The sequence below is a fragment of the Sander vitreus genome, chromosome 23 (genome assembly GCF_031162955.1).
Source record: "Sander vitreus isolate 19-12246 chromosome 23, sanVit1, whole genome shotgun sequence".
NCBI classification, from domain to species: domain Eukaryota; kingdom Metazoa; phylum Chordata; class Actinopteri; order Perciformes; family Percidae; genus Sander; species Sander vitreus.
Genome location: NC_135877.1, coordinates 11,303,567 through 11,327,100, shown reverse-complemented (window position 1 = coordinate 11,327,100; position 23,534 = coordinate 11,303,567). Strand labels below are relative to the sequence as shown.

The 23,534-nt window shown below is 41.0% G+C and overlaps 1 protein-coding gene across 1 annotated transcript; it reads right to left on the bottom strand.

Moving 5' to 3' along the window:
• Positions 1-1,064: 1,064 nt before the first annotated feature.
• Positions 1,065-23,159, bottom strand: nampt1 (nicotinamide phosphoribosyltransferase 1). The gene is made up of 12 exons (XM_078281555.1): positions 23,130-23,159; positions 22,366-22,503; positions 14,750-14,906; positions 12,810-12,913; positions 10,552-10,680; positions 7,374-7,532; positions 6,060-6,196; positions 3,328-3,553; positions 3,095-3,214; positions 2,849-2,989; positions 2,340-2,474; positions 1,065-2,116 (listed from the first exon to the last, which is right to left on the bottom strand). The coding sequence occupies exons 1-12, from the start codon at positions 23,142-23,144 to the stop codon at positions 2,003-2,005; spliced, it is 1,575 nt and encodes a 524-aa protein (XP_078137681.1). The 5' UTR covers positions 23,145-23,159; the 3' UTR covers positions 1,065-2,002.
• Between the last annotated feature and the right edge of the window lie 375 nt (positions 23,160-23,534).

Sequence of the window (23,534 nt, the reverse complement as noted above, 5' to 3'; positions counted from 1 at the left end):
TTCTGCCAAATATTTATTTTGCTGTGATGTCACCAGCTCCTCTTTAATCCCTCCAAGCTCTGCTAAAGAATAATCCCTTCACTCTGAAATGGCCAACTCAGCAATGTGACTAAACACACCTGCAAACAGGAGTGGCACTCCACTGGGATGCTCTGAATGGGAAGATTAGTGAGGCATTATCAGCAAGATCCCATACCTGGGCAATTAATCCAAACACCACTGGCCACATTTACAATTTTTGCAGAAACACAGCTGTTGAAGTATCCCTGCTTTTCCCTAGTTAAGGCAGTGATCCCAAGGGCAACGATTCACCAACTGCCAAAGCATGGCGGGGACATTACTGTCAGGAAGTTATTCCTGATCCCGCGTCTCACTTTTCTGCCTTTTGGTTGCTTTTACATTGCCCCAAAGAAAAAACACACTCGCTACTTTATCGTTTGTCACAACGCTGTGTCTCCCTTCAGAATAAAAGGCCGGCAAAGTAAAAGGAAGAGTGTTCTCTAGTTCCCCCGATCAAACTAGTGTACATTTGCATAAAGGAATACACAATCTTTTAAAAGGAAGAAAATCTCCACACACACACACACACACACACACACACACACACACACACACACACACACACAACATACATTGCAGCCCAGGAGCCACATAATCTTTCATAAAACATAGATTATCTTGATTCCAGTGAAGACCATTTCTGTTATATATATATATATATATTTTTTTTTTTTTTTTTACACTCTTGGTCTTATACAGCAAAGACTGGTTTCCAGAGTATTCACCATCGTGAAGACCCAATCTGAAACTTTTAACTCAAATCTAATCTTGTCAATTTGTAAAGATTTGTGGCTTTGACAACACTGGAATTATCGATGGAAAAAAATCCATTGTTTACACGTTTCTGAAATTTAAAACAATGAAAACATCTCTTTGAGAATGGTTTCATCCTCCCTCCGTGAACAGAATTTGTGATTTCGTGGTATGATTGGACCTTCATGATGTGAACACTCTGTGGCCAATATAATGGCAAGTAGATAATCGTTTATATACCTTCAGAGATGCACCCATAACATTTTATTTGGCAAAATAAAAGTACACAATATTCAGGAAGTACGTGATAGATGTTGGCCTTTTATAATTTGGGCCAAAACTACTAACTAAAAACAAGAAAACTGGGGAAAATGAATTCCTTCATCACCCATAATGACAGTGTGTTTATGACCTTGTTTCCAAGTAGAAGCAACATTTTAGCTGCTATCTGTCAATGTTATCGGTGCACCATTATAAACCATGTGCATTATTTTTCTTCCTTCACATAAAAGACAAAGCTAAAGTAGATTCAGACATGTATTTTTTTTTTTCTTAACAGTTCTGTACACAACTCACGGAGCACGGTCATTGGTGTGGCTTCATATTTCTCTGTCATCATCTTTCTCACTTTGACTCACCATGGGTCCACTCCACATGCAGCTGCCCGGAGCTCATTCGCAATCATCTTACTAAAGTCCGCTGATCTATCAGCAGCCAGTCACATTCTTAGGTTGCAATATGTCTAGCCTATCAGTGCAATATGCCGAAGTTCAATTTGGGGCAGTGGCACATGGGAGTGAACGCACGGTTTATCATCATATTCGCAACTTCTATCCCTCGACATGTCTGTCATTAGTTGCTTACTGTACCTCACACACATTTTCTCATCTCCCCCCCCACCCCCCTTCTCACACTCATGGGGTGTTCGCCGTTCATCAGTGGTGTGCAAATTTCCAAATTCTCCCCCCACTCTGTTGGAGAACCAACAACAGCATTTTGGAACTGTGGGTGAGGATCTGTGAATTTTAAGGGAGTCTCGGGTTTTTAGGAACGTTTTGGGGGAGGGATCTATTAGTGTACACCGCCTCCTTTTTCTGGGGTTGCGTCGGCGCCCAAAAGTAAGAAGGGTTGAGGGGAGGGGGTTTGTTTTGGGGTTAGGGTGGAGGGTGGGGATTTAGTAGTGCTGTGTTCAGTCCAGCAGCACATTAAGCTCGCTCTCTTTGAGCTGAGCATTGTCTCTGACTTCGTCAAATGTGTACGTCTTCACAATCTTTCCGTTCAGAAAGACTGTGTGCAGCAGGTCCTGGAGATGAATAGAAAAACAAGTTGGAGGGAGGGTAAATAAAAAGAAACAGGGATACAGAAGGACAGGTGACAAGGGAGGGAAGAAGGGGCAGAGCAAAAAAAAAGAGGGGAAAACAGAACAAAAAAAGGGGCAGGTCAGTGTTGCTGAGAAGATTTTGGTAGACTTTAAAACGTGTTTATGTACAAAAGTGTCTGTGTGCTACTGTAGCCTTTTAACTCACCACGCCATACTGCTCCAGGTCGCCCTTGCCCTCCTCCAGGGTGACAAAGTCGCCACTCTGTGTCCGGTGCAGAGACAGGCGACCCTTCTTGGACCTCTTGTTGGGGTCCGCCACTGGGTCCTTGAACACATTCACCTTTTCCCAACACACAGAAAAGAAATATCGCATTTTAAAACGGAACGGGAATTTCAAAACATGGGTTTAAGCAGAGATCTGTACCGATTTATCAAAGGCTCCGTCATATATAAACTGTCTTAAGACACTGAAAACCAACTTAATGGCTAATTGAAAGTATTTAACAAAGACACGCAACCCTTAGGAATGAGAATGTACTTTTCTTTCTTCTACGTTCCAAAGACAAAAAAAACAAAACAAAAAAAAACTCTTGGCAGGTCATCTGCAGACTCTTGCCAACTTGTAAATTGTTTATTACTCACTGTTCAACTAACACAACTGTTACAAAATGGCCATGAAACACAATAACTACATTCTAATGTATCGGTACTCACCCCTAGTCCGTTAGTGACCACATAGCTGCATTTGAAGGAGCAGTTGAGCAGATCTCGGGTCAGTTTCTGCAGCAGAGCCCCGCCGGACCCGAAGGAAATGTTCTCAATGGACCACTTGTGTTGCTTCATACCCTCCACTATCTGTGGGAAAACGCACACAGTAACATTATGTGAGAGACACAACTATTGTCATGGTAGTGTTGTGTCTCCTAGTACATTGCATGGATAAGTAGCATGTTTCTATACCTCTTGCAGTGTGTTGATATCAACTCCGTCTCCTTGTATGACTCTGATATAAGGAGGGAGAACCTTATAACCTTTGGAGTTCTCCACTGGCGGAAACTTCTTACCCAGGATCTCCAAAACCTGACAGAAGTAAAAGAAGAAAGGAAAAGTGGTAGAGAAAGGGGGGGATTTAGTGTCCTGGCTTGTTTTCTAAGCCATTCTAATTGAAAGCCAAGATGTCGACGTGACCACACCTTCAAAACCGTATCGAGCGGGTTTCCTGAGTCTGGTCGGATAACCAATGGGGCATCTGCACTGCGGGCCACTATCAGCGACCGGAGGTCTTCTCCCCAGATCTTCTCACATGCGTTGTAGATGTCGTAGCTGTCGCTGACGATTGATACGGGCACGTTGGGGAACTGCTTGATGATGTGCTCAAAGGCATCTTTTTCGTGGTCCTTCCCCCACGCTGTGATGGTACTGAAGAGAGAACGGCAGATAAATCCTTATTCTTTGTCCCAGTGATTTCTCTTCCCATACGATTGATCAAAACTATAACATATTGTGGACAACATCTGGGCTTGGTTAGAGAGTGTTAGGGTCATGCTTTACATCAGGGGTGTCAAACTCTATTTCACTAAGGGCCACACTGGAAAATGAGAACTACACCAAAAGGCCAGACATGTTTAGTTCATTGACATGCTTTTATTTAATTGAAAAATTAACATAGTTTTGACTGTATTATTGCATGTCTCATATAGTCTTCTCACTTACAGTTTGGTCGACATAAAGTCCTAAAAAAAAAAAAAAACGTTCCTTAGAGTTAAGCAAATCAAGCAAAACAATGATTATGCTACCACACAGCCGACTCACAACAACCTGTTTCACAGCCTGAATTAGCAAAGTTTCAAAGTCGGCAATCTGCCAAATTCTGCCATGAGTGTCGCGTAATTACAGTTTGAAAAACTGTTTCCTGTCTTTTTGGTCTGGCCCACAACTAGGCGGGCCAAAATGTATTGTGAACCTAAAATGATATGCGGGCCGTATCAAAATTTGCGAGGGCCCGGATTTGGCCCGTGGGCTTTGAGTTTGACACATGTGCTTTACATGAACAAATAAAAAGTTCCCACCATTCATTCTAAAAATAGAGAAGGCAAAGAGTAAGAGGTTCAACAGCAATGAACTGCAGCTAGCATGAACTTTAGATTTGTGGGGATCTGGGGATCTGAGAAATTGAACATGAGGAGAAGCACATTAAAAAGGTAAAAAATGTTCTCATTAAACAAGAAGACTTCATTATTCATCAAATGCTAATGCAAAAGATCGTCCAGAAGAGGGCAGTGCACTCCAGGTTTTAGTCTTGGATGAAACCAAACCTGGGCTAAACTGGATTTTCTTAAGGTTGAAATAGGTGTGATGTAGCCATCTTAGTTACCAGATGAATTACATTTAAAAAGGCAATGACATATTTACCCAAATTACAAAAAAAAGGACACACTGTTTCTACTTTTCAGCAGTCAAAGCTGGCCCTGAATTCAGTTTTATGTGCTGAGGTTATGAGCTATCTGAAATGCCTTCCACCACCCCAATACAATGAAGGTGCCCGAAACTTTGTTTCTGTTTAGGAGCTACTAGCTTCCATGTGAAACCTGTCGAGTGTACACAGAGTAAACCTCAGCTACTTTACAAGATTTAAAAGAAACAAAAAAAAAAAACTAAGAGCGATACTATTTCACACAAACAACAGAGTTCTAAATTGTATCTCTGATTCAGTTTCCATACAGTGCAGATCTGACCATTACTTCGTCTATGAAACTCATTTTTATTTCTTCCCAGGCCATTTCTGTTACAGTGAAGGTTCACTGTAAACACTGGAGAATACTCTGCTGAGCTCTGAAGTTGACACACCCCTGCTCTAAAACACCAGCCCATTACTTTCCTTCTACATCAAAATTAATGCGGAATTTCACTGTGACTCCTCCCTCTGAGGTAGAAACCAAACAGACTTTAGGAGGGGCGCCATTACATAACCATTACTATGACAACTTCTGCCGCCATCCCACAATGCACTCGTGCGAGGAAGAAGGGTGCGCTGAAGCAGCAGTAACTGCCCTGGTGGCAAGGAAGAAGTGACTGTGTGCATGAGAGTGAAACAGAAAGAGAGAAAGTATGTGTGTGTGTGTGTGTGTGTGTGTGTGTGTGTGCAGGATAAATGGATCAGTGCCATAAAACAACACCAGAGACATGTGAGGGGCATGTGCGTCAGTGCAGCAGCCAATCAAAATCTTCACATCCAGCCAATCGTAGCCCCATTCACAGTCTGAGATAGATGAACCAGATAACTGGTGTGAGGGTGACCAAGCTCTAATCGGGGGAGCAAATCAACACCAACGTCAGCCAAATGATGAGTGCATTTTCACCCGGGCTGATAAATTCCCTTTATCAACAGCTTTGTTGATTAACCAGCTGTTATTTGAAACAAGTTTTCTATTTTGGAAATGAATTTGGCTTGTGTGCGTGAAAAGGTTTGCTTCCAGAGCTGGCTCTTAGCCAAGACGTGGACATTCTCACCAGAGATGAATAGAGCCGAGGTGTGCCTACTGTATACTAGTATTTTCGGGGAATATGTGAACACACGGCTTATGCTGATCCTTAGCAATCTGCACAGGAATTTAGCAGCCTCCCGGGGGCAAAATGTTATGCATAAACGTTTCTGCCAACCTTTGCACATCCCTTAAAAGAGAGTGAGCACGTTGGCAGTCGCCCATGATTACTTGGAGGTCTTATACTACTGGTGTAACGATTAAAGTGGGTGGTGAACTACTGCCCTACATCTCAGTGGAAACGTTCTTCTGGTAAAACCATGAAACACTCTATAGCTACAGCTAAGGAATGTGGGCTACAAGGAGAAACATCCCGTCTCCGAGCAGGGACAAAGCTACAATGAGCAACATCAAATAAATAACATGTTGAGAAAGGCGTCTACCTGTGCTCTGCAGCAGGCACTGAGAAGCCTGGCACAGGGTCCTTGGTGCCGTAGTACTTCTTAATGACTCCGATGCCGGCGACCGTGTCTGTGCCCTTGAAGTTGACCAGATGGGCGGAGGCCCCGATGCCCGCAGTCTGCAATAGGAGGGAGATTGTGTTATGGGAGATAAAGGGCAAAGGCGTCCCATTGTCCCCATGTGCGACTCTCTCTGGAACTAAAGGGGGAAAATGACGGCACGTACGAGTGCAGCGGCTTACGGCTCTCTAGTATGGAGGTTTTTTTCTTGTTTTTGGTAGTTGTTTTGGGGCAGTGTCAAGCAAATTATGTCTACGGTTGTCAAAAAGCCACCAAAATTACACATGGCTGTTCTCACCCTGGTCACCCACTGTTTGAACTCTTAGGGAGACGTTACAGATGTCTAAAAACAAGGACTAGTAGATTTAGGAATAGCTTCTTTCCCAAAGCAATAACAGTCTTAAATGAAGCTAAACTTTTTTTAATGATGCAGTTTGCACTGTTACTCAGCACTTTATCCACATTAGAATATTTATTATCCACTTAGTGTGAGAGTGGGCAAGTTGTGTTTTTATGTTATGGTTAGGAAATGCTTGCAGGAAAGATGTGTTTGCTATGAATGATGGGTGAGATGTATTCGGTACATGTATGTGTGTGTGTGTGTGTTTGTGTGTGTGTGTGTGTGTGTGTGTGTGCGCAATGAATGTGTTGTGAGATATATATATATATATATATATATATGTGTGTGTGTGTGTGTGTGTGTGTGTGTGTGTGTTACAATGATGATGCACCTTACTAATGGCTCTATAATTTCATTGTACTTAATGCAATGACAATAAAGGCATTAAATTCAATTCATTACACATTTTATGTCAGAAGACAAAAACATTAAATATTTGATTAAATCCAATCCCACGGTCCACTCACTAGCTTTTTTCCAGCGCTTTCATCCGTAACACACTGTGTAATACGGTTGAAAGGTCCAGGAAAAGCTAGTTAGTGGACCTTGAGTCAGGATTGTTTTGTCAAACTATTATTACCAAAGTCCTATGGTGCGGATGAAATTTGAACACCTACTAAGTACTAGGTCAACAGACGTATCTCTGTGACAACTGAGCAAACTCCATCCCAAGACTGTGAAGGCTCAGGAAAATGCTAGTAAGTGGACCGTGAGTTTTATGAAACTTTTTCCAATGTCAGGAATTAACTTTCAAGCTTAAAAAAAAAAAAAAAGTGAAGGTTTCCACCGTTGTAGGGTTAAGCTCAACAATATCTACTGTATTGTATATAGAATACCTCTTGTGAGGAGACACCCCTGTAGCCAAAGTCATGTAGTTTGTATGCTAGTCCCTCCAAGTTCCCAGAAGTCTCCTGGAGGTACTTGGCGAGGATCTTCTTCTGCTCCCTGGAGTTGGTCGCCACAGTGATGGGGTACCAGATCTGAACCAGAATGGTCTGATGGAGGGAAGAAAGGAGAGTCCAGATTACTACATTTTATTTTTATTTCAGGGTGTCAGACTGTTTCACTAAAAAGCTTCATTTCTTCTAATTTCCCCTCATGCACCAATGACTAACAATACATCTCAGCAAAAAAACAACAACATTGTATTCAAGCCTATTGAGCCTATGTAAACAAACATTTATATGCGAACATTAAATCTAAGTTACATTAAAACAGCAAAAGTTGCAAGTCTTTTCAGCACTGAACTGACCAATGCATGTTTGGTCCAATCACCCCACTTTCCCAGTATCAAACTGGTAGTAAACCCAAAACCAACACTCAAAGGGATTAAAGGGGGCTGCTCATTCATACAAGACAAACTCCGGAAAAAAATACATTCCTCAATGCCTAATGTCAACTCTGGACCAGAGTCACAGATTTTGATGTCAAAACAAGTGGCTTATCTGTACTCACCACCACCACCACCACCTGGGAAATGTCATGAATACACACTTTCTACCATCATAAGTGTACAGCACATGTGTGTGTGAAGGTCTGCCTGTCTATCGTCCTGAACATACATCCATCTTCAGACAAATAGATACTTTTTTTTACAACTTATTTAACCAAGAATGACTCTGATGACCGCTGGGTCATATGGGATGTTGATATTATTATGAAATGACACACTGTGTTTGCAACATGAAGCCATGTGTGTATCACCGGAATGATAGCTAAGTACGTGTGTGTTAAACCTCATTAGCAGCAGATAAAGAGAACAAGCATGACAAACATTCAAAACACCAGGATATACAGCCCTCTTTCCTCCCTCCACCCCGAGAAAAAAAACGTAGCCCTAATTCCTCACTTCACTTTGCCTACTAATACTATGCAGTCTGTGTTTTCACCCTATAACCCTGAGGAGGGCACATGCCTCCTCAAACTAATTATAATCTAAACCATAATATGGACTCATGTGACTGCGCGCACACACACACACACACACACACACACACACACACACACACACACACACACACCTTCTCTGTCAAAGTCCCAGAACAAAATGGGGGAAGATAAGGAACGAGAGTGAGAGAGGGGGGAACAAAGAACAAGAAAGAAAAAAAGAGAATATGACAGAGAGAACGACAAAGAAAAGTAAAAGAAGAAGGGAGAGCAAGAGTAAAGGGGAGAAATAGCCCAAGGACACCAGGCTGAACGCTATGGCTAACTTAACATGAGCAATGAAGAATGACTGTGTGTGTGTGTGTGTGTGTGTGTGTGTGTGTGTGTGTGTGCTTATGCATGTATTTATATCAGCCGTGGAGCGCCGTGGAGACTGTGTGTGTGTGTGCGTGTTTTGTGACTGTGCTCTTGGCTGTGGGTGACCTACGTTCAAGCACTGCTCCCTTTCATTGGTGTATTTGTCATAGTTGACTGTATTTGTCAAATTATAGATCTGAAATTAGTCAACATTCAGGAAACACTGGATTTGCTGAGATATTTCAGTTAACAAAAGACAGACTTATACCCAATCAAAGAGACATTTGTAATTTGTAATGACTTGAACAAATGTTCCTTTGTACAGCTTTTTGTAAAAGCTTTCTTTTTGCATCAATGGATTGAAACAGAGAAAGCTTGTTGTTGTTGTCTAATCATCTTCAGAAAAACTTGCTGCAGGATTCCGCTGTGGCAGAGGTCAAACATGATATTTATGAATGGGGCTGACATGAGGAAGGACAGACAGAGAGAGCATCAGTCAAAGGGAGCAGTTAGAGAGAGAGGCAGAGACATGGTGAAGACATCGCTAATGGTAAATGAATTTAGTTCTGCAGAGTCACAGAGGACAGTCCGTTCATGCAGCATTGAGATCTTCCTCATCTCGGCGAGGACACACACACACACACACAGAGAGAGTGCATTAGCTCGAAGTCATAAACGCAGCACTAAGAAGGCTGCATTAGACACCAGACTGCCTGCTTCAAAAACAAAAAATCTATTTCACTTCTGCTGTACTTTTTCCTCACATAAAACACTTGCTGTCAAGTTTGTGTGTAATAAACATGCTTCGATGTCACCTGATAACAAAACTAAACCCACAGTATGAATATGATGATTAAAGGATTAGTTAAACAGTTTGGGAAATATGCTCATTTGCTTTCTTGCTGAGGGTTAGATGAGAAGATTGGTACTACTCACGTGCCTGTACAGTAAATTTGAAAAGTGTAAAAACGACCAGATGCTGGAATATCCAAAAGGTACAATACCATTTACGTGATAAACTGCACCAAAGCAGCTACTGTATGTATAAAAAAGAAAGAAGGCTTGGAACTAAATCTTTTTGAACCTAGTGGCCCTTCATCTCTGGCACAGTTTTCGAGTTAATTAAAATACAAAGTGAATAAAGTTGACACACATTCTTTACAGTTCAGAATAGGTTCAAAATGTGTGATGCCTCAGGAAACAGAAAATTGGTCAAGTCAAGGGGTTGATTTTAGGAGTGAAATTATTTCTCGGCTTGCTCTCGCTCTTTTCAGCCAACTTGTGTGACTGACTGTTGCATTCACAGCACATTTCTGAGCAGCGGTTAAGCAAAAAGCCAAGACAGGGCTGTAATTCTGAGATTTAAGGAAAGATAAGAGGTGCCCTTGGGCGAGCTGCCAAGCTATCTAGTTTATGGCTTTTATTAAACTGTTAATTCTCCGATGTAATAAAAAGGGCATAGATGTTGCTAATATTTTTTTTGTCTTTAATCAATAATCAAATAAAGCCAACCATTAAATCTTACTGATATGCCTAGCAAGGTAGTTTTTGTAGCAATACAGGTAGCATATTAAAATCTAAACTGTTATATGAGGCCATAGGGGTGAGACACTTTACAAAGCTAGTCCAGAACTGAAGATGAATTGACTGTAGTTAGACCCTCGCTGCCTGATGCAGTCTAATTGAATAATACACTTGAGTCATGTCTGGAGCCACAGTAGTTAACCCGCTATCCATTCTAGGCCCAGAGGACAAACAAAACAAACCTACCTCCACCCAGTTGGTGAGCCAGTAGCATTCAGGGTCTGTGCTCTCCACTGTGAACAGAACATTGCCTCGAGGAATGACACTCCCCTCTGGCACTGCCTTGATTTCAATAGGCAGGTGTCCATCGTATTTCTGTAAACACATATACACAAATATTCCACTCAGAATTCGATTTACATCGTGACAGTTTTCTTCTTAGTGGATTGTGCAGACTGTTATGTTATTCAGTCCCTCCAGGATTTTGCGATGTCGCCAATTCACGCAAATTCCACCAATCACCGTGACTTTGGTGCGACTCGCAATTCTGACCAATCACTGCAACTTTTCCACAAATTTGACCAATAACCGGAGTTTCCCGCGACTTCAACCAATCCCAGCAGTCCCACGTGCCAGACTTTACGTTAGTATAATGTGACTCTGAGTGCCACTGACCAAGCGGTAGTGAGAGAGAGCTGGTTTCCGATATGAAGACGAGACTCGAACATCTCACATTTACCAACAAAACGTACAGCAAGACCGTGCAAAACATTTCAGACCGTCCTGCCAACCTGCATAGATTTTATCATCAATGTACGCTGTAACCTTTTTTCACTCTAAAGTCAGCGGCTGCCGTTTCAATCCTGTCGGCTCTCTGCAGCGGGCGGGGCTGCTGCTCATACGGTTCCCCCCCCTACTGATGCGCACACGCACAAACACACACGGTGGATGCAGGAAAAACCGCAGATGAGACGACACGATGACCTAAACTGAGGACGGCTACTCTCGTTATTGTAAGTGCAATGATGAGTTAAAGTCCTTTATCAAACCGTATGAATGTGTGTCCCAGGCCAGGTTAGGTAATTAACTAACAATGTAAAGATCAACAAGCCACTGACACATATGTTCAAATTTGATTCATTTAATAAATTATTATTTTTTTGTCTTAAACCCACCAGCCATTTTCATATTATACCAACATTTGCAGCATCCTGAGCTTTTTTGGTAAGGTTCCTAGGAAAACTCAGCCCGGAGTCGTTTTATTCTCCCCGAAACAAGTTTCCTTTTTAATTTTTAAAGAACTACTAATCGCAACTTTTTTTTGCAATTTTCACTGTCTCTCGCAACTTCATTGCAACAAACATACAAAAGACATCGCAACTTTTATCGCAATTTTTTACAAAAGCTCCCGCGAAATCAGGCATTTTGGGCCGCAACAATCTCAAAAAAAAAAAAAAAAAAGGCCGCAAAATCCTGGAGGGACTGGTTATTGAGATGACCTTAAAAAAGGAGACAAAAGTGACACACATTTGGAGTCGGTACAGTTTCTGGTGAGATTCAACCTTCAGACATTGCTTAGTGCCTGGAGGCAATGTGGAAGAAAGGCAGTGAGATTATGCTCAAATTTACTCAGAGAGAATTCCTGCATTTCAAACCTGGTCTGAAGTAAATGTGTTGCATTTCACACTGAAAGTAAAGTGTGCATTGTATGAAAGAAACTACCGTAATACACACCACTGCCCAAAGTGAGCAATATATGCATGATGTGGGCCGTGTACTGACTTACAGATGTACTTACTTTGTGAAAAACAAGACTGCCGGATGAGAGCTGATTTAGTAATGTGGTTAAGAGATGACAAAAGGAAAAAAGGAGTAGAAACTTATCCTCACTTGAGAAAATATGTGGTCAGTACAGAGCGCTCTCTCCAAGGTGCTGAACAGTACCTCTTAAAAAACAGAAACATTGTATGCACATTTTCTAAGATATATAAACTGACTGAGATTAATTTGTAGTTGCTGAATCTGACTTCTAGTTCAAGAATTTTACTAGTTATGCCTTTCCCTCCTCCTATGGAAAACCACGGATTTTTCTTATTTTAGCGTGCAGGCTTCCCTTACGCATCAAGAAAAAATGTTTTTATGAGATACAACTTTGCTACTGCAGAATGTAACCCTTATGACTAATCAGAATGCAGGCTTTCTCTATTAAGTTTGTTTATCAGGAACACACTCCTCCTGAGTCCTGAGTGTGTGTGCACAGACAGACCTCTAGCCTCTCTAATAAAAGGGACATCAATTCAAATATTAGTGTCTCCTGGCACCTGCTGTGTATGTACACCTGAATACCTAGTCCCAACATCCAACTTTTCCCTCAATAAACCCATTCCTTGTAAATAGTCTCTCATGGATGATTCTTCTCACAAATATGCAGAAAAATTGCTTTGTACAACTGCAAAAGTATCACCTTGAAAAAAAAGGTCAGGTCATTTTCTGCAGTCTCTTACCTCCAAAATGTAAGTCCACCCCTTCTCATTGAAAACATCATCCTGGAAGTGTTCTCTGTATACCTCCTTTGCCTCCTGGATCTTCTCTGGGGTCACTACCTTTCCTGGAGAGGAGGAAGGGGAAAAGAAAGAAGAAGCACAAGAAGGTTCAGAAAGACATGTTGGAAAAACACACACTGATAGAGAGAGAAGGCATTGGAATGCTACTCTACTGTCCACTGTTGTAATTCAATTAGAAGCATCCCGTGCATACTGACACACCAACCATCTCCTTGTCTCATTTCAAGTTTCAAGACCATAGAAACGGTTGTACACAACAAACCACAACAGGGAAAGATATGTACAAATGCAAGCGTTTCTACACAAAAGGCACCTTTGGACAGAGCCAAGGTTTCACCGCTTCCAGTCTGTGTGCTAAGCTAAGCTAACTGGCTGCTGGCTCCAGCTTCAGATTTACCCTACAGACATGAGAGTGCCCCTCTAACTTTTAGCTTGAAAGCGAATTTTCCAAAATCTAAAACTTTCTCCTTTGACTTGATTTGTTTTCTTCAAAACGCTTCGGTGGGAACGCGTTTACATTTGTCAACCTGTCTCCAAAATCTTATTAACATTGCTCACTAAAAGGCATGACTACCTGTAATCTCAAGGCTAAAGCACTTCTTTGTTTTCAATCAAATACTTTCCATTTTGGGAGAATGAAAAACTATAATGCAAACAGTTGAAACTCCTAATGGTGAAGTTCGTTTTTTAAAACCTAATATGGTGGTTTGGGTAAGCAGAAGTTGTGCTTTCAGAACGAAGATACAGTTAGAGAAAATTCACTCCATGATGACTCCCGTCTAGAAGAATCATGATGCAAAATTGGTTTCATAAGCTGGAGGATCAAGGATGCATCTCTAATAGTTGGGCTAATCATTAAGCTCTGAGTGACGCTCCGTGCAGACAGCTGGTCCATCTCCCTCATACGGTGAAAGAGCAGCTGTGCTTTTGTTTTCTCTCCCTCTGTCCTCCCTGGCCCTCCGTCTCCCCTGCACCCCTGCTACCGCACCATGAAATCCTCTTAAGAGACAGGCGGAAGATGAATTATTTCTTTCAAATCCTTCTGTTTCCGTCTCTCTTGCCCTCTCTCACACTGATGAACTTAAACATCCACCTTTACAAGCTTGAGTTAATTGGAGCATTGAATATATTGGATGGATATACTTTGCCTCATTTCAGTCTTTAGTTTTCTCCATCTCTTTTTTCTTCTAAACCTGCGGGGTTTGTGTTATGCTCTGTAAAGTCTAGTCAATGTGAAGCACATTGTACCCTTTTTCTTTCATAAATGAGTAAAAGGACTGCTGCTGCTGGCCACAAAAAAAGAAGCATCTGCCCTGCTGAAATGTCCTCAAACAATGCACTCAATCTTGAGGAGCTCCAGGCATGCAGCTAAGCTGACCCTGCACTAGTCTGACCCTGTACTGGAGGCGGGAGAGCAATAAGATAAAATGCTTCCAAGGAGACCAATAACGCACCACAAAAGACTTTTGGTATGTGCAAACTGAGCCTCAGTGGACAACAGAAGAATAATGTACTGGGCAGCTCCTACAGAATGTTGGCTGTAGCATTATGTGCATAGCTGACTTTAATAAATAATAGTTAAAAAAGAAAAAGGAAAGAAAAAAAAGAAAACTGGGTTATGTAATCCAAGTATTGGAGTGTTACCCTTACTTCATTTATTAAGTTGACTGGAAACCCATTTATATTACCACAAGCACAAGTAATCATTAACAGAGGTGGTGGATTCATAGGGCAAAACCTACAAGTTGCAAAGTCATTCAGTCTGGCAGTGTTTGAAGCTCCTCCTGGGTTGGAGGTGGGCGCTTCAGTGTTGTGCTCAAGGGCACTTTTATTCCATTCAATACTGAGCAGCACAATTTAATTCTGGAGTCAGGACTTACCTTTTAGGTATTTGTTGAGGATGTACTGTAGGCCATAGAAGACGGTTTTGTCATATTTGACTTTTCTGCTTTTGGTGGGATCGGTCCGCTTCTCACGGCACTCAAAGTACGAGTACACTTTACTCGTGTTGGGGGGGTACTGTTTGTAATGTGTTACCTGCAGAGACAGAGCAAACGTCAAGGAGATGAGACATGTTAGCATGGCCATTTACAATAAATAAACTAATTTAGAATAATACTAATAGAACATGTATGCACATAAACTGCTGGCATAACTGACTAGGGATGGGCAATATATAGATATTATATCGATATCGTGATATGAGACTAGATATCGTCTTAAATTTTGGATATCGTAATATGACAAGTGTTGCCTTTTACTGGTTTTACAGGCTGCATTACAGTAAAGTGACATACTTTTCTGAACTTACCAGACTGTTCTAGCTGTTCTATTATTTGCCTTTTCCCCACTTAGACATTATGTCCACATTACTGATGATTATTTATCTAAAATCTAAGTGTGAAGATATTTTGTTAGAGCACCAATTGTCAACCCTAGGATATCGCCGCAATATCGATATCGAGGTATTTGGTCAAGAATATTGTGAGATCTGATTTTCTCCCTATCGCCCAGCCCTATAACTGACGCTCATATCAGACACAGACACACGCACAGACACACACACGCAGGACGCTTTTTTTGTTGGACATCGGAGCAGTTTTTTGGGATGCAGGGCAACAATAAATACATTTGAGTAACTCAAAATTTTCATGCTTGGAAATGAAGGAATCTAAGAATTCAGTAGCTCACACAGACACAATCCCAGGAGCTATTCAGGGTCACAACTCAAAGATTACGGAGCACTGCCATTGTGATATTTTATCTGCGATTAGAGAAAACATTCCAGTTCAACAAAAGACCCATCAATACATCTATTGTGTTAAACCAATATTTCAGAACTAAAATGTCACAATTGGGACAAGGCATGTCAGACTTTTCCCACACAGACACGCTCTCCATTATTCTACTATTATTCAGAAAATACCATTCAAGTGCTGTGTGTGTTTCTAGTGATCATCTAATCTAATGTCAACTGACTGATACCTAAAACAGTCAGTGTTGCCAACTCTTTTCCAATGAAAGTTGCTAGCACCAGCTCCAAAAGTCGCTAGATGATGTCATACGCTCATTTGCATATTTTTGACGTCATTACGCAATCATTTGTATAAAGCTTAGTGGTTGTGTCAGTAAGGTAGATAGAAAGAAATAGAACTCTTTAGCCAAATAATCACAAATTCAATACAGGAATTTATTTTACCTTATAATTATTACTTAGGTAGCCTATCTTTGAAGTAAATAAAGAATTCTCAAAGAAGGCTGGCTTGCCCAGGTCCAGGCCAGCTCAGCGGTGCTTTCTCCTGTCGCGTCCTGCTGTCTCTCCTACCTACATGAGGAGAGAGGGGAGAGGCTGCTCCGCAGTCGCAGAACAGAAGACTGTTTTGGCGGCTACAGGAGAGAAATACCTTGCGTGCTTGCTGGACAATACTGAAAGTCGCCAGATTTGTCGCTAGTCGCTTTTTTGAAAAACAGTCGCTAAGGGGTTCTGAAAAGTCGCTATTGGCAATACTGAAAACAGTTAAACAGTTTGGTTAAAACCAAGACTGTGCAATCAAGTACTGTGTGAGACATGTCCGGGCATGTTTCACACACAGAGAAAGCATACACTGTTTGAGAGGAACTACACATTAAATATAGACACACAGAAAGGAAAATATAGTGTCAGCTGGAACCATCAGGCCATCAATTAAATCCCAAATGAGTCCAGTGATTGCCACAGAGAGTACACCGGGGCATTTGAAGAGCAACTTCCACAAATAGGGTTGACAAGATGATAGTAACTGCTACAGCTCACTTACTCCTTATGTAACCTAATATTTGCTTTCAGAGTAATCTGCTTTCAATAGCCATACAAAATGTAGCTTAAAACGTGAAATGGCAATACATTTACAACCCCAGGAGGCCAGAGATGTCAGGGGTTCAATCTCAGCGATGTAATAAGCTGAACTCACTGAATATCGATGGTAAAAGTGCAAGTGCCTTCAGGAAATACTACTATGAAAGAAAAAGTGCAGATCAGTGCTACAGAAATAATTAAGTGATGAAGGAAGACCTTTTACTACAGAAAATACAAGGCTAAATATAGGTCATGGGCTTGTTCTTGATGTTACTACAACCTTGGGAAACATTTAATGTCTCACCATTGTAAATAAATAAAAGTAACGTTGGAGCCGCAGGTATAAACCTGTGAAAATGGCCTAAAGGCTTGATCCCAAGCTAGAAAAACATGCATCATGTACTGTATGAAGAGGGAAGAAAACAACTCCTGGCTCATTACAGTTTGTGAGGAGAAGAGATAAATGTCAATGAACTACTCAGTGTCTTTGACCCCTGTCTGTCCTTTCCTCTGGGCTTTCGAGGACTCAAAATAGAGTCGACCCACAACATGACACTAGGCCTGACCACGTGTGTGTACACATTCACTGGCCCACATGCTGATGTATATACACAAACTCTGCTTTAAAAATCACAAATCGCAGTGTTAACAGTCTAGTCCAATGAGGTTATTCACTCTTTATCCAATATAATAGTATAATGACAACATGGACCATCGTTTAATAAAATGGAAACCTATAGTTTAGTATAAATCATACAGCAATGTAGCCTTGGTGATATAGTTTTATTAAACGGAGGTCTGACATATTTCTATGTGTCTGGAATGAATAGGCCTGTCACGATAACAAATTTTGCTGGACGATAAATTGTCCCAGAAATGATTGCGATAAACGATAATATTGTCGTTCTGAGACCATTTTCATCTAATATAATGATAATGGCATAATAATGCAGGTACACCTTTTCAAAGATCAATAAACTTTTATTTCTAAAGAATATTTAACACTGGAACTGGAAGACATTTTAAATATCCACAATATGTCTTTGATTTCTTTTAGTATGTCGTCTTTCACGCTGTTGTGGAATTGCCGTTTGTGACACGTATGTTCTCCCAGGCAATTCGTACTGGCTGTCAAATGTTTGCAGCATTCGTCGACTGTTTGTTTGTGCAATAGACTTCAGACTCTGTACTACATTTAACAATTATTTATTAAACACTAAATATTACATTTAAATAATATATAATTAATAAATTATATCTATATGGCTATCTGCCACATGGCGAGTAAATGTTTGTATCAAAATAGTTCTGTTTTTCAGTCTTCATTTTTGTGAAGGTGCAGCTACTTTCTTCTGCTCCTCTGCTGTGTGCAGGTCGGAGCTTCGCGGGGACGGGCCGACACCCACACACACCCATACACAAACACTGGCGCACACACAAAAACTGGCGCAGACGCCAGTAACCACGTCCCTTCTGTTTACTGATAGCTATCATTTACCTCAGGCTAATTAATTAGCTAGTAAGCGGTGATTTCTGGCAGCCAGACTTCCAAAAGAAAGCACAATGAAATTAAATAACCGATCATTAACCGTTGACCAACAAGCAGGTAACGGAGTCTCAGTTCACCGTCTGGGAGCCTCTGACACACTTTCCGCACTCCGTATCCGCGGACAGCTGTAGGCTTCTACCGGTTAATGTTCTGTGCATTGTCAGACACATGCAGCCACTTTCCTGAAACTTGCGAGACTGACAAGTCCACAGCGGCGTGTATGTCTGAGCCTGTCTCCACCTGCAGGTTTTCAACTGTGTGCTTTGGAACGAAAGGGAGAAAACAAGACGCTGAGTAACATGGCGGATATCGCTCATATACTTTTTGACGGCGCCTTAACTGCAAAGTGCTGCGGGAAACCCTGCTCCAACAACTAGCGTTTTCTTGGTCTCTCTCTCTCTCCACCAGGGTGCCCTGACAATGAGTCAATTGACAGAAATTCAAAAGTCAAATAATTTTTTTTTAAGCAAAAATGCCAAACATTTGCTAGTTCCAGCTTCTTAATTAGGATTTTTTTTTTTTTTTATACTTTTCTTTGTTGTACATGACAGCAAAGTGAATATCTTTGGATTTTGGACAGTTGGTTGGACAAAACAAGACATTTGAAGACGTCATCTTGGGTTGTGGCAAACTGTAATGGGCAATTTTCAAGACTAAATCTGTCTAGAGCAAAGCCGACTATGGATTAATGTTCAGTGTAATCTCTGATCTGACTTTCTCTGATATATTCCTTCTTTTGTCTGTACTATAAAACCCTGAAAGTGGTGGAGGTACTTAAGAACACCAATATATATTGATTGAAATATAGACACACACGTACACACTGCACATTAAAATATAGAAAGTCCAGGTGGAGTCAGTAATTTACTGGCACACTTGTTATTTTAAAACATGCAAATTACTTCACTGTTGCCCTTTTAGGATTTTAGGTGTCATGAACATGAGATAATGGCAGAACCTTGTATTAAGAATGAAATGTTTGGACACAATAAACCCTAATCTGGCCACCATAAAGGATGTTTCTCAGGTGATGCTGTGTCTCTCCCCACACAGCACAACATCTGAAGCGTGCAGAAGCTGTTAGTCATTAAGGCATAATGCTTAATGAGACCATCCCATTACCTAAAGGCCACAGGTTCAACCTTCACTGTAGCCATTCTGCTCTATGAAAATGTTTATCCCACAAAATCCTTAACCCCTACATATTTACTCACTGTAATTCTGTTTGGATTTAAGGGTCAGAAAAATGTCATGTTACATAAATGTAAAATGTAGGGTTGGGTACCAAACTCTGATTTTTTTTTGGGTACTGACCAAATTCTGTCGGTAATACAGAGGACCGATTCACTTTAAATCAAACGTGGCAAATTTTGGTACCTGAGAGCACGTAAGCGCGAGCTTATCCTCGGTAGTTCCGACGTAATTTGGTCGGTACCCAAAACCTAGTCTCATATTGGCCATGAATTGAATCAAATCGACATTGTATCGTGGCAGACTTTGTGATATCAGTAAATATTGTATCGTTGTCCAAAGAATCGATATAATATTGTATCGTAATAAAAAGTGTGATTTACACCCCTAACAACCACACATTGTGACAGCTGTGAATTTAGCATACTATGAGACCTCAGGTATTCAGACATCTGATCCTAAATGACTGTCTGGTAGGCTTACTGTTTACTTTTGTGTAACTCAGTTTTTTTTTAAAAGAGACAATAGCAGTAACTTCAGCCTGGTATAGCAACCCTTAACACAGAAATGTAACCTTTTCTATTAAAGAAAAGATAGAAAATAAATATTTGTGTGTGCTGTAAAGTGGTTAGAAAAAATGAAATCGGAATCAGCTAAAATCGGTATCGGCTGGCCTAACTCAAAGAAAATCGGAATTGGCCTAGAAAGTTGTAATCGGTGCATCTCTATTCATAAATGCCAATATTTTAATGGAGCTTTACAGCTATAAATCCTATTACAACATCACCTTGTTACATCAGCCTACATTTAAAAGTTCATTGTTCATGTATGCAGTTGTTATGTGACCCCAGTCTGAACCTTTCGGTTGTAAACTTTGTTCATTGTATTTTGTTGCTGGTGTCTTTCTATAATGTTTGCATTTCTGTCAGCGTAGATGGCAACTGTCCCGGCAACCACCTGTTACGTGCAATAGATACTACATCCCTTAAACTTGCAAGGGCATTTGTTCTCCATTTCCATTGTTTGTTAGTGGTAGTCTTATGGTATTCCATTGTTAGTGGTCGGTCTTATGGGACTTTAACACTACTCACTGTTATATTTGCCATCAATGCTTAAAAAGCCTGCAGTCGCCTCAGCATTGCCAGATGTGTAATAATCATCGTATTTTTACGTTGATTTTGCCCTCTGTACAATCAATGATGCCAAAAGTGCCATAATGCTAATGTTAATTTGACCATTTTACAATTTAAAATTAGTTGGTTTCATTTATACAGTCTATGGTTTTAGTCTGTGCTCGCGAGCACGGCTGTCTACCTCCCACAGCAGCCACAGACAGTAACTCAGAGGAATTGATGTATTATAAAAAAGAACGGGATACAGCGTTTGAGGCGGAGCCCCGTTCATTCATATTAAAGTTGCTCAGTGGCCCATGAAGCCATCATGGAGCCAAAAAGTGTATAAAACCAGCTGGCTGAGCCAGCTACTTCCGGTTTAGCCCTCCGCTAACTTGAATGGGGATTAAATGATTTAATCGTGAGGCTCTCCTAGACTTTTGAAATGTTATAGGACCGAATGGATCAAATTCTGATAGTGAAATTAGTCATTTCGCAGGGGTTTTGACACTAAAAATAAGCCACTGATTTACAGAAGTGTCTTTGGCCATGTAAGTCTATGGGAGAAAGTATTTCATCACGTGCGGGCCAGGAGTTGTAAATCCACTGTTTCGCCACTATATTCAATTTGTTTCAAAGCCTGGGGGCTTGCTCTGAGGTGGAGCTTAAACTTTTTCACTGCTGCAGCTTCACAATCAAAGCATTTAAACTGCTGACACATGATTTGACTTTTATTTTATTATGAAATAGTTAGAAAATGCAATGTGTTGTGTTGTGTCAGCAAGGTAACCAGGTATGCTGTGTTCAACTCCAGTTGTTTTGAATGCACCAATAAGCCCAGCTATTTATTGATTGATTTATCTTAGCTTATGGCCTTAACGGTCTTCATGAATAATATGAACATGATTCCAGTCGTGCTGTCTAGTAATATCATTTTGTAATAGTAGGCTATTACAAAAATTGTCAGACTGATGGACTTACAGACACATAACGTTACCCCCTTCCACACATCATCAGCTTGCTTAACCCCACCGATGTGGGTAGATTTGCAGGCGTTTCATAAGTCGTTTCAATAAGTGTCTTGTAAAATTACACACGTACCCATTATTAGTTTTCATGGTTATGACTCGCGAATTATAATCTTCCTCAAAATACGTTAATTTTAAGCATAGGCTGTATAACGTTATAAAAAAAATATTTAGCCTGTGGTACGATCTGGTGACGCTGAGTCGACTGTTCAATAACGTTTATCGGCACCGAGCATTTCAATTCCATGCAAGACTTTAGCTGTGTCACAGAAGGCAAAAATCCCTGATGCTCTTTGTAACTTTCGGTTTCGATTTCCTGAAAGCGTGAGGCATTGCCCCATGCTGGCTAACATAAACGTTCGCTTAGCTTCTTCTTATTTTAATAACAATCCCCTGTGCCTCTCTGCTGCGCTCACTGAGAGCTAGCAAGCTTAGCTGATACAGCTAGCATGATACCACTGGGACTAGCAAAGCTGGTGGGAAACCGGCTCCGTTATATAGAGCGTTTTTATATATAAGTTGGCTAACGTTAACGTTAGCTCAAATGGGGATGCTTGCTTTCAGAATTTGGTACCCCATATATGAAGCACCACCCCACCCCTCTCCTCCTCTTCCTCCTGCCCATTCGGCCTGCTTTAAACCGACGTAGACCGACCACAGAATGTGATGGCCTTGGGACTGATGATGAAACCACCTTGACTTTCCATTCCCATCCATTAGCCGCTCCCCTCCACCCAGTCTAGCTATCTGTCTGAAATCACCATGAGTACGGTAACATTACCTTATATGAATCGGTCGCCAACAATATGCTGAAGCCGGAGTCTCTGTGCTCCATCTTTCCCACCTCGGTTGTGAGTGAGTCGCAGCAGTCAGTGTGTTGCGTGCAGTGCTGCCGGGGGACTCCAGCCTGGTAGTGTAGCTAGTTAGGTAGGGGGAAGGACAAGCTGAGAGAACCGGGCTTGGGAAGGGGCGGGCGGACTTTCGTCACCAAAAAAGTCGAGGCAACCCTCGGCTATATTCGTTTCTAATCGGCCAGCCAACCCGATTCTACCAAAGATTGTCTACACTTACAGGGATGATCACTCAAGAACGAAAGTGAGACACCCAATGGTCAATACGATTTTCATTTCTTCCCTTCATAAAGAAACTGTACACTTAAAAAAAATTTGTAACTATTCATTATATGATTAGGCTCAGCTAATGCCTTCTTTTAAATACATGAATTCGTATTTTCATTGACAAAGGATATCATTTTTGGAATTTTCTTTATCCTCATGGAACACATCATCTTAGTAGATTTTGTATCTTAGAAAAAATATTGACAACTAGGCTAGGCTACTTTGAAATTAAGTTGTAGATGCTTTGGAGATTATTGAGCATCTATGCAACTGTAACTAACACAAATGGCATATATTTTAATAATTATCACCTTACAAAATAATTGTTACATTAAAGTTGAAACATTACTTATTACAACTTTCAAATTGTGCCACCAGATATATTTTTTTAGGAAAACTGCAAACAAAAGGTTAGCTAGCTATGCACCTGTGAATATGACATGCAGGAAATCGTCACAGGTCGGATTCGTACCCTGGACCTCCTCTGCGTCGAGGCATAAACCTCTCCAACCCGGACACCATTGTTCACTCTGTTTGCTCTTTGCTTTCATTTCCTCTTTGAACACAGACCTGAACCACTCTTATGTGCAGTTCTCAAACTCAGCAGAAGGGGACAGTGTTGGTCCTCTAATGCTGTTACAATATAAAAAATGACAAAAGGCTCATTTGGCTGTACAGTGCATTTGTGCATACACATGTTTACAGGGTTTCGTTATTTAAGTCTTCCTGTCAACCTTGAAAAAAACACATTTTTCCAAGATGTTTTTGACGCCTTTTTTTCACAGTTTGTTTTTGCTTTTTCCAACGTTTTAAATTGTAAAAATGTTCTTAT